Source organism: Pleurodeles waltl, chromosome 4_2 (assembly GCF_031143425.1).
Source record: "Pleurodeles waltl isolate 20211129_DDA chromosome 4_2, aPleWal1.hap1.20221129, whole genome shotgun sequence".
In the NCBI taxonomy this organism is placed as follows: Eukaryota; Metazoa; Chordata; class Amphibia; order Caudata; family Salamandridae; genus Pleurodeles; species Pleurodeles waltl.
Window position 1 is genome coordinate 1,032,547,928 of NC_090443.1, and position 14,489 is coordinate 1,032,562,416.

At 45.1% G+C, this 14,489-nt stretch overlaps 1 protein-coding gene across 1 annotated transcript in view; it reads right to left on the reverse strand.

Annotated features, from left to right (window-relative positions):
- The window catches only part of LOC138293648 (MLX-interacting protein-like), a 168,708-nt gene that overhangs the window by 83,194 nt on the left and 71,025 nt on the right, over positions 1–14,489 (reverse strand). Inside the window, exon 9 of the mRNA XM_069232939.1 lies at positions 9,969–10,024. Within this exon, the coding sequence (XP_069089040.1) occupies positions 9,969–10,024 (56 nt within the window). The remainder of the gene's footprint in view (positions 1–9,968; positions 10,025–14,489) is intronic.

The following is a 14,489-nucleotide window of genomic DNA, read 5'->3' on the forward strand; positions in this document are numbered from 1 at the left end:
GACAACAAATAAAAAATGTTGGTGCTTTAATCAAGACTGTATGTATCACACAGGTGGGGAAATGTCAGCATTGCTTTTAATCATTAAAATAGGGTTGGGGCGCTCCTGACGAGAACTGGGATTCATCCCACAAGTCGCGTGCAAAGAGGAAAAATTAGTGAAAGTGTTAGGGAGCACACAGAGAAAGCACACTGGAGCAAAGAGTATGGTGAGTATGTAATGAAACCAAAGAAGCCACCACATTAACACTCCGGAACACAAGAAAAAGGAAGTGGAACCAAAACTGAAGAAACAAAGATATTCAACAAAGCTGGATAATGTACGAGATGTGTGCGTGATATGGGATATTCTAAAGTGAGTCAGTAAGGTGTAGGAAGATCAATATACAGTCAACAGCAGTAATTAATCTGAGTGGGCAAATAGAAGTTTGAAACACAAGATAAATAAAATAACAAGTCAATAACGATTCATGATTTTGTATGCGAATGTGACAGACTTTGGAGACTTGAGAAATGTGATGGAGAAAGTTTAGTGAAGAACCAAACTCAAATGCACAGTCATGAGTGGATATCGAAAAGACAGCTGAGATGCTGGAAAGAAGATGCACGACAGTAAGAAGCACAAGGTAAATCAGGGGACAAAAGTGGTTCTTAGTGGGATCAAGTCTGAGAACGTGAGAGGACGCTCAGGCCTCAAAACCAGAGCGGCCGGCTGAAAACTGAGCTTGGAGGTCATCAGAGAAAGAAGAAAATGTAAAGAACATTCATGAGTCATCCACGGGTAAGAGCAAATCAGGCCTGGAAGATGGAATGCAACATAAAGAACAGCATAAAGATAAAGCCCAGAGGAATACCAAAGAGAACAGGTTCAACTGCAGACAAAGAAACTAGCAACAAGGTACAGTCAGAGGAATATCAAGGAAACATGTCACAAACAGAGCCACTGATACCCAATGTTGAAAAGTCAAAAGCTGAGCAAAGAAGTACTAATAGGAGGACAGAGGAAAGTTTGTGATATGGCTGAAGAAAAATAAGGACATAAGGTTCAGTAGATTCCTGTGGATGATTTGCAAGCAAAAACAAATGATGAAAATTACAAAGGTCAGTAGAGTCAATTGTGGGTTTTTGGAGAGAAGGAAGGACAATAGTCAAGTTATAAGAAGCGAGGAAGACAAAAGATTGAGTGAATCAAAGTAATGAAGTGAGAAGATGAGGAAAACAGAGTGCGCAAAGGAGGGTGATACAAGCTCACTTAAGGATGCAACAGATAAGATGATGATCTTCTTCGAGGCTGAATGTAAACAGTCGAAACATAACACGGAGTGAAGTAAAGCCTGGGGTGGGGAAGAAGCCAAGAAAGAGAAAGGGGAAGATACACGTGGATTCAGGAGTAGTAGGGAAAGAAGCGTTCGTATTACATCGGTGAGGTCTAGTAAGCGGCAAAGTGGTCAACACTTAGGGCGGAGGAAAGAGGAGGATAGGTGAGATAGGAGGAAGGAAAGTGTTTAGAGAGAAGAACTTATAGCACCAGTTATTAGAATTGTTTGAGATGAAATGAAAATGTCACTTACCCAGTGTACATCTGTTCGTGGCATCAGTCGCAGTAGATTCGCATGTTTTGCAATAGCTCGCCATCTGGTATTGGGCCGGAGTGTTACAAGTTGTTTTTCTTCGAAGAAGTCTTTCGAGTCACGGGACCGAGTGACTCCTCCTTTTGTCTCCATTGCGCATGGGCGTCGACTCCATCTTCGATTGTTTTTCCCCGCAGAGGGTGAGGTAGGAGTTGAATTGTAGTAATAGTGCCCATGCAATGGAGTGACTAAGTATGCACCTATTTAAGGTTGAGATGATACATATATAAATAATTGAAGGTAACTTCCAAACTGCTACAGGCTCCCGGGGAGGCGGGTGGGCACATGCGAATCTACTGCGACTGATGCCACGAACAGATGTACACTGGGTAAGTGACATTTTCAGTTCGATGGCATCTGTCGCTGTAGATACGCATGTTTTGCATAGACTAGTAAGCAGTTATCTCCCCAAAAGCGGTGGCTCAGCCTGTAGGAGTGGAAGTAGTCTGAAATAATGTTCTTAATACGGCTTGACCTACTGTGGCTTGTTGTGCGGATAACACGTCTACACAGTAGTGCTTGGTGAATGTGTGAGGCGTAGACCATGTGGCTGCCTTACATATTTCTTGCATTGGGATGTTTCCTAGAAAGGCCATGGTAGCACCTTTCTTTCTGGTTGAGTGTGCCCTTGGTGTAATGGGCAGCTGTCGTTTAGCTTTAAGGTAGCAGATTTGGATGCATTTAACTATCCATCTGGCTATACCTTGTTTTGATATTGGGTTTCCTGCATGAGGTTTTTGAAATGCAATAAATAGTTGTTTAGTCTTTCTGATGTTCTTTGTTCTGTCAATGTAATACATCAATGCTCTTTTGACATCTAATGTATGTAGTGCCCTTTCAGCTACGGTATCTGGCTGTGGAAAGAACACTGGAAGTTCCACTGTTTGATTTAGATGGAACGGTGAAATAACCTTTGGCAAAAATTTAGGATTGGTCCTTAGGACGACTTTATTCTTGTGTAGTTGTATAAAAGGTTCCTGTATTGTAAACGCCTGAATCTCGCTTACTCTTCTTAGGGAAGTAATGGCGATGAGAAATGCCACCTTCCAGGTTAGGAACTGTATTTCGCAGGAGTGCATGGGTTCAAAAGGTGGACCCATAAGTCTAGTTAGGACAACATTTAGGTTCCATGAAGGAACAGGTGGTGTTCTTGGTGGTATAATTCTCCTAAGGCCCTCCATGAATGCTTTAATTACTGGTATCTTATATAGGGAAGTTGAATAGGTAGTCTGCAGGTATGCAGATATTGCTGCAAGGTGTATTTTAATGGAAGAGAAAGCCAGGTTAGATTTTTGTAAGTGAAGCAAGTAACCCACTACATGTTCTGGAGTTGTGTGTAATGGTTGTATTTGATTAATATGGCAGTAGCAAACAAACCTCTTCCATTTACTTGCATAGCAGTGCCTGGTGGATGGCCTTCTGGCTTGTTTTATGACTTCCATACATTCTTGGGTAAGTTGTAAGTGCCCGAATTCTAGGATTTCAGGAGCCAGATTGCTAGATTCAGCGATGCTGGATCTGGGTGTCTGATCTTTTGGTTGTGCTGTGTCAACAGATCTGGCCTGTTGGGCAATTTGATGCAGGGTACTACTGATAGGTCTAGCAGCGTTGTGTACCAGGGTTGCCTTGCCCAAGTTGGTGCTATCAATATGAGTTTGAGTTTGTTTTGACTGAGTTTGTTTACCAGGTAAGGAAGGAGAGGGAGAGGAGGAAAAGCGTAAGCAAGTATCCCTGACCAGTTCATCCATAGGGCATTGCCTTGGGACTGTTTGTGTGGGTATCTGGATGCGAAGTTTTGGCATTTTGCGTTCTCCCTTGTCGCAAACAAGTCTATCTGAGGTGTTCCCCAGAGTTTGAAATAAGTGTTTAGAATTTGGGGGTGAATTTCCCATTCGTGGACCTGTTGGTGATCTCGAGAGAGATTGTCTGCGAGTTGATTTTGGATCCCTGGTATAAATTGTGCTATTAGGCGAATTTGGTTGTGAATTGCCCAACGCCAAATCTTTTGTGCTAGCAGGCTTAACTGCGTGGAGTGCGTCCCCCCTTGCTTGTTTAGATAATACATTGTTGTCATGTTGTCTGTTTTGACGAGGATGTATTTGTGAACTATTATTGGTTGGAAAGCTTTTAGTGCTTGAAAAACTGCTAGAAGTTCTAGGTGATTTATATGCAGTTTTGTTTGATGTATGTTCCATTGTCCTTGTATGCTGTGTTGATCGAGGTGTGCTCCCCACCCTGTCATGGAAGCATCTGTTGTTATTACGTATTGTGGCACTGGGTCTTGGAAAGGCCGCCCTTTGTTTAAATTTATGTTGTTCCACCACAGAAGCGAGAGGTAAGTTTGGCTGTCTATTAACACCAGATCTAGAAGGTGACCCTGTGCTTGCGACCATTGTGATGCTAGGCACTGTTGTAAGGGCCTCATGTGCAGTCTTGCGTTTGGGACAATGGCTATGCATGAAGACATCATGCCTAGGAGTTGTAGTACCATCTTTGCGTGTATCCTTTGTGTTGGATACATGCGTTGTATGATGGTGTTGAAATTTTGAATTCTTTGTGGACTTGGAGTGGCTACTCCTTTTGATGTGTCTATTATGGCTCCCAGGTATTGTTGTACCTTGCGCGGCTGAATTTTGGATTTTGTGAAATTGACGGTGAACCCTAGTTTGAAGAGGGTTTGTATGATATGATTTGTGTGATTTGAGCACTGTATTAACGAATGGGCCTTGATTAGCCAGTCGTGTAGATATGGGAACACATGTATTTGCTGCCTTCTTATGTGTGCAGCGACTACCGCTAGACATTTGGTAAATACTCTTGGTGCGGTTGTTAATCCGAAAGGCAGTACCTTGAATTGGTAATGTATTCCCTTGAATACAAACCTTAGGTATTTCCTGTGCGATGGGTGTATTGGTATATGGAAATAAGCATCCTTGAGGTCTAAAGTTGCCATGTAGTCGTGTAGTTTTAGCAATGGCAATACTTCTTGTAGTGTGACCATGTGAAAGTGGTCTGATTTGATGAAAGTGTTCACTACTCTGAGGTCTAGGATTGGTCTCAGCGTTTTGTCCTTCTTTGGTATCAGAAAGTACAGTGAGTAAACTCCTGTGTTTATTTGTGTGTTTGGCACTAATTCGATTGCATTCTTTTGCAATAGTGCCTGCACTTCTATCTCCAGGAGATTGGAATGGTGTGTTGTCAAATTTTGTGCTTTTGGTGGTATGTTTGGAGGGAATTGTAGAAATTCTATGCAATAACCATGTTGGATAATTGCTAGAACCCAAGTGTCTGTAGTGATTTCCTCCCATGCTTTGTAATAATGACTTATTCTTCCCCCCACTGGTGTTGTGTGGAGGGGGTGAGTGACATGTGAGTCACTGTTTAGTAGTAGGGGTTTTGGGGCTCTGAAATCTTCCTCTATTTCTAGGGAATTGCCCTCCTCTATATTGTCCCCTAAAACCTCCTCTATACTGTCCCTGGTAACTGGACGGTGTTGCTTGTGAGGTGCTGGCTTGTGTGCTCTGACCCCGAAACCCCCCTCGAAAGGGTGTTTTACGGAATGTGCTGTAATTCCCTCTGCTCTGCGGGGAGTAGAGTGCGCCCATGGCTTTGGCAGTGTCCGTATCTTTTTTTGAGTTTCTCAATCGCTGTGTCCACTTCTGGACCGAACAGTTCTTTTTCATTAAAAGGCATATTGAGAGCTGCTTGTTGAATCTCTGGTTTAAATCCAGACGTTCGGAGCCATGCATGCCTTCTGATAGTTACAGATTTATTAATTGTCCGTGCAGCTGTATCTGCAGCGTCCATGGAGGAGCGGATCTGGTTGTTGGAAATGGTCTGTCCCTCCTCAACCACTTGTTTTGCCCTATTTTGTAAGTCCTTGGGCAGATGTTCAATGAGATGTTGCATCTCGTCCCAGTGGGCTCTGTCATAGCGCGCAAGTAGTGCCTGGGAGTTCGCGATGCGCCACTGGTTTGCAGCTTGTGCTGCGACTCTTACCAGCTGCATCGAACTTGCGGCTTTCTTTATCTGGGGGTGGTGCATCTCCAGATGTGTGAGAGTTGGCCCTTTTCCTAGCTGCTCCTACAACGACAGAGTCTGGTGGCAGCTGTGTAGTGATGAAAAACGGGTCTGTAGGAGGCGCCTTATACTTTTTTTCCACCCTTGGTGTGATTGCCCTACTTTTGACCGGCTCCTTAAAGATTTCTTTCGCGTGCCGGAGCATACCAGGGAGCATAGGCAGGCTTTGGTATGAGCTGTGGGTGGAGGAGAGTGTGTTGAATAAAAAATCATCCTCGACCTGTTCTGAGTGGAGGCTTACGTTGTGAAATTGTGCTGCTCTAGCCACCACTTGAGAATACGCGGTGCTGTCTTCTGGTGGAGATGGCTTCGTAGGGTATGCCTCCGGACTGTTATCTGACACTGGGGCGTCGTATAGGTCCGATGCGTCTTGATCTTGGTCACCCTGGCTTATGGTGGTGTGAGCTGGGGAGTGTGATGGAGTTCGTGCTGGTGAGACGTTAATCACGGGCGGAGGAGAGGGTGGTGGGGTAACTCTTTTCACCACTTTTGGTTGTGGTGTCTGTTCAGTTTGGAACTCCAACCTTCTCTTTCTTCTAATGGGGGGAAGGGTGCTTATTTTTCCTGTCCCCTGCTGTATGAAGATACGCTTTTGCGTATGGTCCACATCAGTTGATTGTAGCTCTTCCTCAAACCTATGCTTTTGCATTTGGGAGGTTAGCGAGTGCTCTTCTGTATAAGAGCCTGAAGCTGGGTCGCTTGCAGTTTGTTTCGGCACCGAAACCCTGTCTGCGTGTTTTTTCGGCTCCGAGGTGACTTTTTTCTTTTTCGGGGCCGAAACCTCTCGGCGTCGATCTTCTTCGGTGCCGCTGTCTCGGCGTCAAGCCGTGTCCACACCAGCCTCTCGGTGTCGAGGCTTGTCTCCAGCACTTTCTCGGTCCCGAGAAGGCTGCGTGCCGGTGTCTCGACCGGAGTCGGACGATCTCGGCACTGTTTGGGCCTTTTTCGGTGCCGACGGTTGGTCACCGAATTTATGGGTGGAGCCATGGCCTGATGGCAGTGGCGTCCCCTGGGCCTTGTAAATTTTCCTTTGTGTGGTTTTCGACGTCTTACTCACGGTTTGTGTATCGTCGAATCCTTCGGAGTCCGATTCTTGGATCGAGAAGGTACCTTCCTCTTCCTGCTCCTCGAACTCTCGGTGGGCTGTCGGCGCGGACGCCATCTGAAGTCTTCTGGCTCGACGGTCTCGGAGTGTCTTTCGGGACCGGAACGCACGACAGGCCTCACAGGTGTCTTCACTGTGCTCTGGTGACAGGCACAGGTTACAGACCAAGTGTTGGTCTGTATAGGGGTATTTATTGTGGCATTTGGGGCAGAAACGGAACGGGGTCCGTTCCATCGGCGTTCTTCAGCACGCGGTGGGGCCGACCAGGCCCCGACGGGGGATCAAAAAACTACCCCGAAGGGCACCGGAGCTCTTCGATCTTCGATGCGGTGTTGAATCTAAGTACGCCGATCCCGAACGCAACAATACCAACGAAAATCTTCCGAAATTAGCTAATTTTCCGTTCCGAAATTCGGAGCGACAGGAACACGTCCGAACCCGATGGCGGAAAAAAAACAATCGAAGATGGAGTCGACGCCCATGCGCAATGGAGACAAAAGGAGGAGTCACTCGGTCCCGTGACTCGAAAGACTTCTTCGAAGAAAAACAACTTGTAACACTCCGGCCCAACACCAGATGGCGAGCTATTGCAAAACATGCGTATCTACAGCGACAGATGCCATCGAACATACAATTACTTAACTCAGAGGCACAGACTTGATGATGAGCAAGAAAACAAGACGGTCGTGTGAGCTGTACAAGCGCCACAGACTTCCCAAACGTCAAGGGGAGAATGGTCCCTACAGATTCATTTGTGAAATATCAGTTTATGGAGGACGCCTGACCTACCTCATATCTCTCAGGAGGGTGTACAATAACTGGCATCGGTCCATCTCTTCGCATGCATGTACAAGTGAACGGAGCACTGGTTTCACTCCCCACAGAGTCAACCAATTCCAGCGACACTTTTCTAATAACCTTAACTATATTTCACCTATAACTATACCTCACAGTGGGCTACTGTGGCAAGAGGTTTCCTCAGCACCAAGTCTATTGTCAGACATTCTGGATTCCTGTGCTATTACTATTTTTGAAGTTTATGATAACTTATTGCGCACCCTCAGAGGCAGACCCTGAGGCGTCATCCCTCATTGCTGGACAGATAATTTACAAATGCATCAGTTCAAGAACTGACTCAACATCCGTGCAAACACTAAGGGGACTGAGAACCAAGCAGGATCGAGCAGTACATTTAACAAAACTGACAAAGTCAAACTCAACAGACTTAATAGGAGGGCATTTAACATAAGAGGGGACAGTTATGGTGGTGCCCAGTCTACAACGGATATCACAACTAAGACTTCCGGGTCCAGAGAGTTGCACATGGCCAGAGCATCCTTACGTCAACAGATGAGCATCTAAGTGTCAGGAAATTATCTCTTGACTGGAAGGAACACAGAAGACCTCACGAGGGTAAAGGGCTTAAGGGTACGATGACACTATTTGGGCTGGAGACCGCTGTCATGAGCAGATGGTACAGATACTTATTCAAGACCTTGAGGGAAAAGACTGACCTGCAGGTGCAGGACATGATGGTGGTGGGTATGATCCTATCTAGACATTACCTTTAGGTCTAATGTGCAGGGAAAGAGCCAAAGAAATGGACAGTCCTGTTAATTTGAACGATGAAATAAAATACGTTGTCAGGTGATTTTTTGGGGATAAATTAAAAATATGAACAGAAATCAAAGTAGGCACCCAAAGAGTCAAAATGCAAAATGAATGGGAAGGCCAAAGAGAGCAACCCCTATAACCATGTACAGATCCATATGCCTGGCAGCTCTAAAGATGACAAACCCTGTACCCATGCAAGTCTATGAACTAGAGGGGACGGTGTCTCGGCCACGTGTTGATCTAAGAAAGATGAAGTTCCAGATGTAAATAAAGCACACCGCTAAAAGCGGATATTTACATTCCCCAGGTCTACAGATGTGTGAAGAGACATGAGTGTGGGCATCCAAAGTATTGAAGCATAAACACAATAATACTACATCCAAATAATGAATGCATAAACACAATAATAATAAAAAGGCAAACACATTCTACAAATACACCCATGCTGCTTGTTCTGCTGATGGACATTCTTTATTCATGGTCCTCTAATGGCGATCTGAACAGTATTTAGTCAACACATGTTTTACCATTTGTGGCAGCTACACCTAGGGTTTCTGCAAGGCTGAAAAGTATCAATACTTTGCCTCACCACAACGCTTGAGTTAAGCCCTACCCTAGTGACTGAAGATGCATCTTTCAGGTCCCAGATGCTCCCAGACCCTAACCCTTGCCCAGTTATCTTTCAGAGGAAAATTTACTTCTTATTTACTGCTGAAGTGAACCTGGGACATCAGTAGGACTTTATTAGCGGAACAGTAGCTAAGCACAGACTTACATCACTGTTAGTGCACTGACCACATGCCTTCCCTGTTACAGCCTTCTGCACTAGGCACAGGGATATTGGGTCCATCACCTCAAGGGTCAGACAGACTGTAGGAAAGGGGCTGGCATTGGGATGCTGGGTCCATCACCTCGAGGAAAGTAAGCACTGTGAAGATTACCATTGGGGTCAAGGCATCATCACCTCTAGAACTCTATGGACCTGTGGCAAATGACACTGGATACAGAGCCAGCCAATTTAGGACAGGGTGGAGTAATGAATGTGGCAGCGGCATATAGGGTCTGTCAACATCTAGGACTTAAGGACCAGACAGACCAAGAGGGCAGGCACTGAGGTACAGGACCGTCACCTCAGACTGGATGGCACTGCATATATGTTTGGTTACATGTATGTCTGGATAGGTAGGGGGCGAAGGTGGAGTATGGGGGACAATAGCAATGGGACAAAGCGTTTGTCAGCTGTAGGACTGAAGTGATTAAAGACGAGTTGGCACTGTGGTGAAGGCACTGTTGCTTTTAGGACTCAAAGAAAAAGAGGGACTAGCACAGTGATGGAGTTCCGGTCTTCTTTAAACATGGGGATTGGGGGGGGGGTAGCAGTGGGATACAAAGCCTGTCACCTCCAGGATTTGGTGGGTTAATGGGATCTGCAAAGATGACCAGTCACCTTTATGACTGGAAAGATTCACAGGCAAACGCAGGTCCAAGAAGAATGGTTTGAGGTGATAAGAGTTGTCTAGGGGTTAGAAAAGCACTCACCTGAGGTACAGATGGGCTTGTCCCTGGAAGCGACCAAGTAGAGGTAGAAAAGAAATCTAGAAAAGAAAGACAAGACATCAGCTTTAACATCTACAACATCACCCAGTAACTTGCCAGAGTTCCCAGGTTGGCACAAACATTATGGACACCTTGGCATGTGCGTGAAGTGAGGTAACCATTTTTTTGTTTAATGTACGTGCCATGTTGACCCATGACCTATCAAACGAAAAGAAAAAGTGGCAGTGGCGTAAGGTACAGGGGTGCAGAGTATATTGGCGTAGAGTGTAATGGTTTTGAGTAAAGTAGTGTAGAGTCTACTGGCATAGAGTGCAGTGGTGCAGAGTAGATTGCAGTGGCGTTGAGTGCAATGGCGTGGAGTGGAGTAGAGTGCGTTGGCTTAGAGTAGATTGTTTCAGAGCAGAGTGAAGAGGCGTACAGCGAAGTGGTGCAGGGTAGAGTAGAGTGGTGAAGGGTAGAGTGCAGAGGTGTAGTGGCGTAGAGTGGCATCGAGCTGAGTGGTGCATAACTGTGAAGTTGCAAAGAGTGCAGAGGTGCATAGCAGATTAGAGCGGCGTAGAGTGTAGTGGTATTGAGTGCAGTAGAGTGGCACAGAGTAAAGTGGTGTAGAGTGCGGTGGCATAGAGTGGCGTAGAGTTCAGTGGCAGAGAGTGCAGTGTTGCAGAGTAGAGTGTCACAGAATGCAGTGGTGTAAAGTAGACTGATGTAGAGTGCATTAGCAAAGGGTGCAGTGGCGTAAAGTGATGTAGAGTGAAATGGTGTAGAATAGAGTGGCATTGAGTGCAGTGGGGTTGAGTGTATTAGTTTTAAATAATGTGGTGTAAAGTGCATTGGCGTAGAGTGGCGCTGGGTAGACTGCAGTGGAATGGCGCAGAGAGGAATGGAGTGGCGTAAAGTGCAGTGGTGTTAAGAAGATCTGTTACAGAGTAAAGTGAAGTGGCGTAGAGTGCTGTGGAGAGGGCTGTTGTAGGTTGCAGTGGTGCAGAGTACATCAGACTGGCTTGGAGTGGATTGGTGAAGAGTGCAGTGGTTCACTGTAGAGTAGTGAGGGGCAGAGTGCATTGGTACTGAGTAGAGTGGTGTGGAGTGCACTGTTGTAGAGTCCAGTGTTGCAGAATAGATTAGAGTGGCTTGGAGTGGATTGGTGAAAAGTGCAGTGGTGCAAGGTAGAGTAGTGAGCTGTACAGTGCAGTGGCATAGGGTAGAGTGGTGTAGAGTAGGGAGGCATCGAGTGTAGTGGTGCAGAGTGCAGTGACGCGGTGTGGAGTGGTGCAGAGTAGAGTGGAGTGGGGTTAAGTGCAGTATTCATGGTGTGAGCGCTCTACCATAACAGACAACACATCTTGAATTGAAATGACCATTATATTTGCACAGGCGTACAGTTTACTGATAAAAGTATACAGCGTACAATGTATGGAAATGTCATCACCTAGCGTATTGATTTGTTTTGACCGTATTCAAATATTCGCTCCCACCACACTTCAGAATTACCAAAAAACGTGCTTCATTTGTGCTTTCCATATTCTGAAATATCTGCACAGTTCATTTACAGACATTTACGTTTTGTACTAGAAAAAAAAATATCATCATACTCCGAGGTGCCAACGTGATTGGCACATAATTCCTCTCACTTTGAAGTCAGAGAAACAAAAGTAAACAGCAAGACAGAGCCTGTCCTCTGAACCCTCACTTTGAATGCACAGCACCCGTGACAAGATGAGAATAGAGTTTAAAGGCCTGTTTACAGAAATTCAGTACTTGTGGAAGAAAACAGTAAATAGGGTTTGTAAGCAAGTAAATGTTAGTTACACACCACAAAGACAATGGAAAGCAATGGCGGAATGCCTTCCCAGGGAAGCTTTCTGAATGTCCCTAAGGCGTCACTAGCAAACCAGACCGCTGTGTGGTAGACTATGACCTAAAAAAAAAAAAGAGGTCTACTTTGCATGTCCCCTCGACCTCGGAGCCAAGCTCTAGAGCATGGGTAGTCACAAACTTTTTCTTGGGGGCCAAAATTGCAGTATGGTTTGCGGCTGAGGGCCGCACTGAAGTGACAGCGGGGGTGAAGGGGGTGGGGCTTATAGGGGGCACAACCAGCCCTCCCCCTTTTTCAAAACATTGCTAAACAATGCTGCATTTTGAATCCAGGTATAACTACAAACCTACAAAGAGGACATTTTGAAAAACATTTTTATTATCAGACAATAGTAATCTTAAGAGGCATGGCATGGTAATCCTTGTGAACAGGATATTCAGCACAGGCCCAATGCAGCACAGTTTTCTCTGAGTCTGGAAAATAGGTATGTCAAAGGAAGACATACTAAGAACTTATTTTGCACTTCATGTTTCTTATTAGTGTTCTGTAATCTGGTATTATGTCTGAAACGGCAAGCCTTAAGAGCTGATCCAGATGTAAGTCTGTTAGCTTATTTCTGAATTTACTCTTCAAAAGTCCCATTGTGGAAAACGAACTTTCGCAAACATATGTTGACCCAAACATACAAATTATTTTCTGGGCCACTGTAAAAAGAACAGGAAATTTGTCAGAAGGCACAGTGTTCCAGAATTCTTCTGGTGCCTGCCCCAAAAAAGATGCTTCGAGAGCTGAGTTGTGCTGCATGTCTATCAGCTCCATTTGTGCTTGCGGTCTTTTCACGCCAATAAGTTCATCAGCATCAAGATTTCGTGCACTCACCATCCAGGGGTTTTCAACCAGCCTGAACAGGGGGGTGAGGGTTCTGAATTGAGAAAATCGCCTTTTGATCTCCCCAGAAATTTCCTCAAGACATGCACCAAGATTTAGCATTGGCAGCATTTCTTGTGCATTTGGAAACCTCTGAGTCACAGCCAACAGTTTTGGAAAGTGGGTGAAGTCAGCAACATCCAGTTGTTCTTTGAATAGCACAAGCTTACTTTCAAATGAGTAAATACCATTCATCATGGACCACACAAGCTGTTGTTTGCCTTGCAGCATCAAATTAAGAGCATTGAAGTGTGCAAATAGATCTGAAAGAAAATGGAGCATTAAAAGCCATTTCACATCCTTTAGTTCTGGGAATGTTTGACCTCTGCTGTTTGTAAAGTGTTCAATTTCAGGAAGCAAAGCAATGAACCGCTCCAGAACTTTCCCTTTGCTTAGCCATCGCACTTCAGTGTGCATCAAGAGGTCTGTATATTCAGCTTCAGAATCCTGCAGCATAGCCTTACAAAGTCTATGGTTAAGGGCTTTGGCACGAATAAAATTAACAATTTTCACTGCAAGTTTTAGGACGTTATTCAGTTCTCCATGCTTTAATTTTGCACACAGAACTTCCTGATGAATAATGCAGTGGTAGTCTATTACAGGCTGTCCAGTGAGCTTCTTTTTAAGCAAAGATACAAAGCCTCTGTCATGGCCTACCATAGCAGGAGCGCCATCTGTTGTGATGCTAACAAGACTGTCCAGTGGTATGTGATGTGTTTCGAAGTTGTTGCAGATACTGTCCAGAATATCTTCTCCTCTTGTGTGCCCGTGCAGTGGTAGAAGGCACAGGAGCTCTTCTTTGGGATGAAGCGATTGGTCCAAATACCTCACCCAAACTAATAACTGGGCCACATCCCCTATATCTGTGGACTCATCCATGGCAATGCTGAAGAACGGTGACTCTCTGACAGCTTTGATCACCTGCTCCTGGATATTTTCACACATTGCCTCTATTCTGCGTGCACAAGTGGAATCCGATAGCTGTAATGCACCAATTTCTTTTAAAATGCTGGATTTGTTGCTATAGTTTTCAAACAAAATTTCAGCTGCTGAAAGGAAACATTTCTCCACCAGCTCTGCCTCCGTGAATGGCTTCTTATGTTTGGCAAGCAGGTAGCATATTTTGAATGATGCTTCTGTAACAGCCTCAGATTCCTTCATTTGGCAAAGGAAGAGCTTCTGCTGGGAAAGAAGTGTTTGCTTTAACGATGCCACTTTTGCTGAACGCAGTTGTGAGTGCAATGGGAAGTTCTCACTATAACTTGCGTGTCGAGTTTTGTAGTGCGGTTCCAGGTTATATCTCTTAAGAACATTTACTTTCTCTTTGCAAAGCAAACAGGTAGCTTTCTCCTTTGGCCATTCAACAAACAAGTACTCTTCTTCCCATGCTGCCTGGAATGATCTGTGTTCACTCTGTATGGATCTGGGTCGTTTGCAAGGCTTGGTAACTGGACTGTGGGCCATTGGTCTCAGCAAGTTTGTGCAATGAGTATTAAGGGTCAGGAATCAGATTTTCCCCTCACAGCCAAAGGACCGACACCACTTCACGACTGACAACACTTCACGAGCGACCGATGGACCGACACCGCCTCACGACCAATGGACCAACACTGCGTCTTGCTACAGACCTCTGTGCACAACACCAAAGTAATATAAAGTGATGTGTAAAAGGAAACAAAGCATACCGTGATCTAACAATTGTCAACACACATGCTGGCTGTAAGGAAATGCCTCCTTGGCATGGTTACCCCCTAACTTTT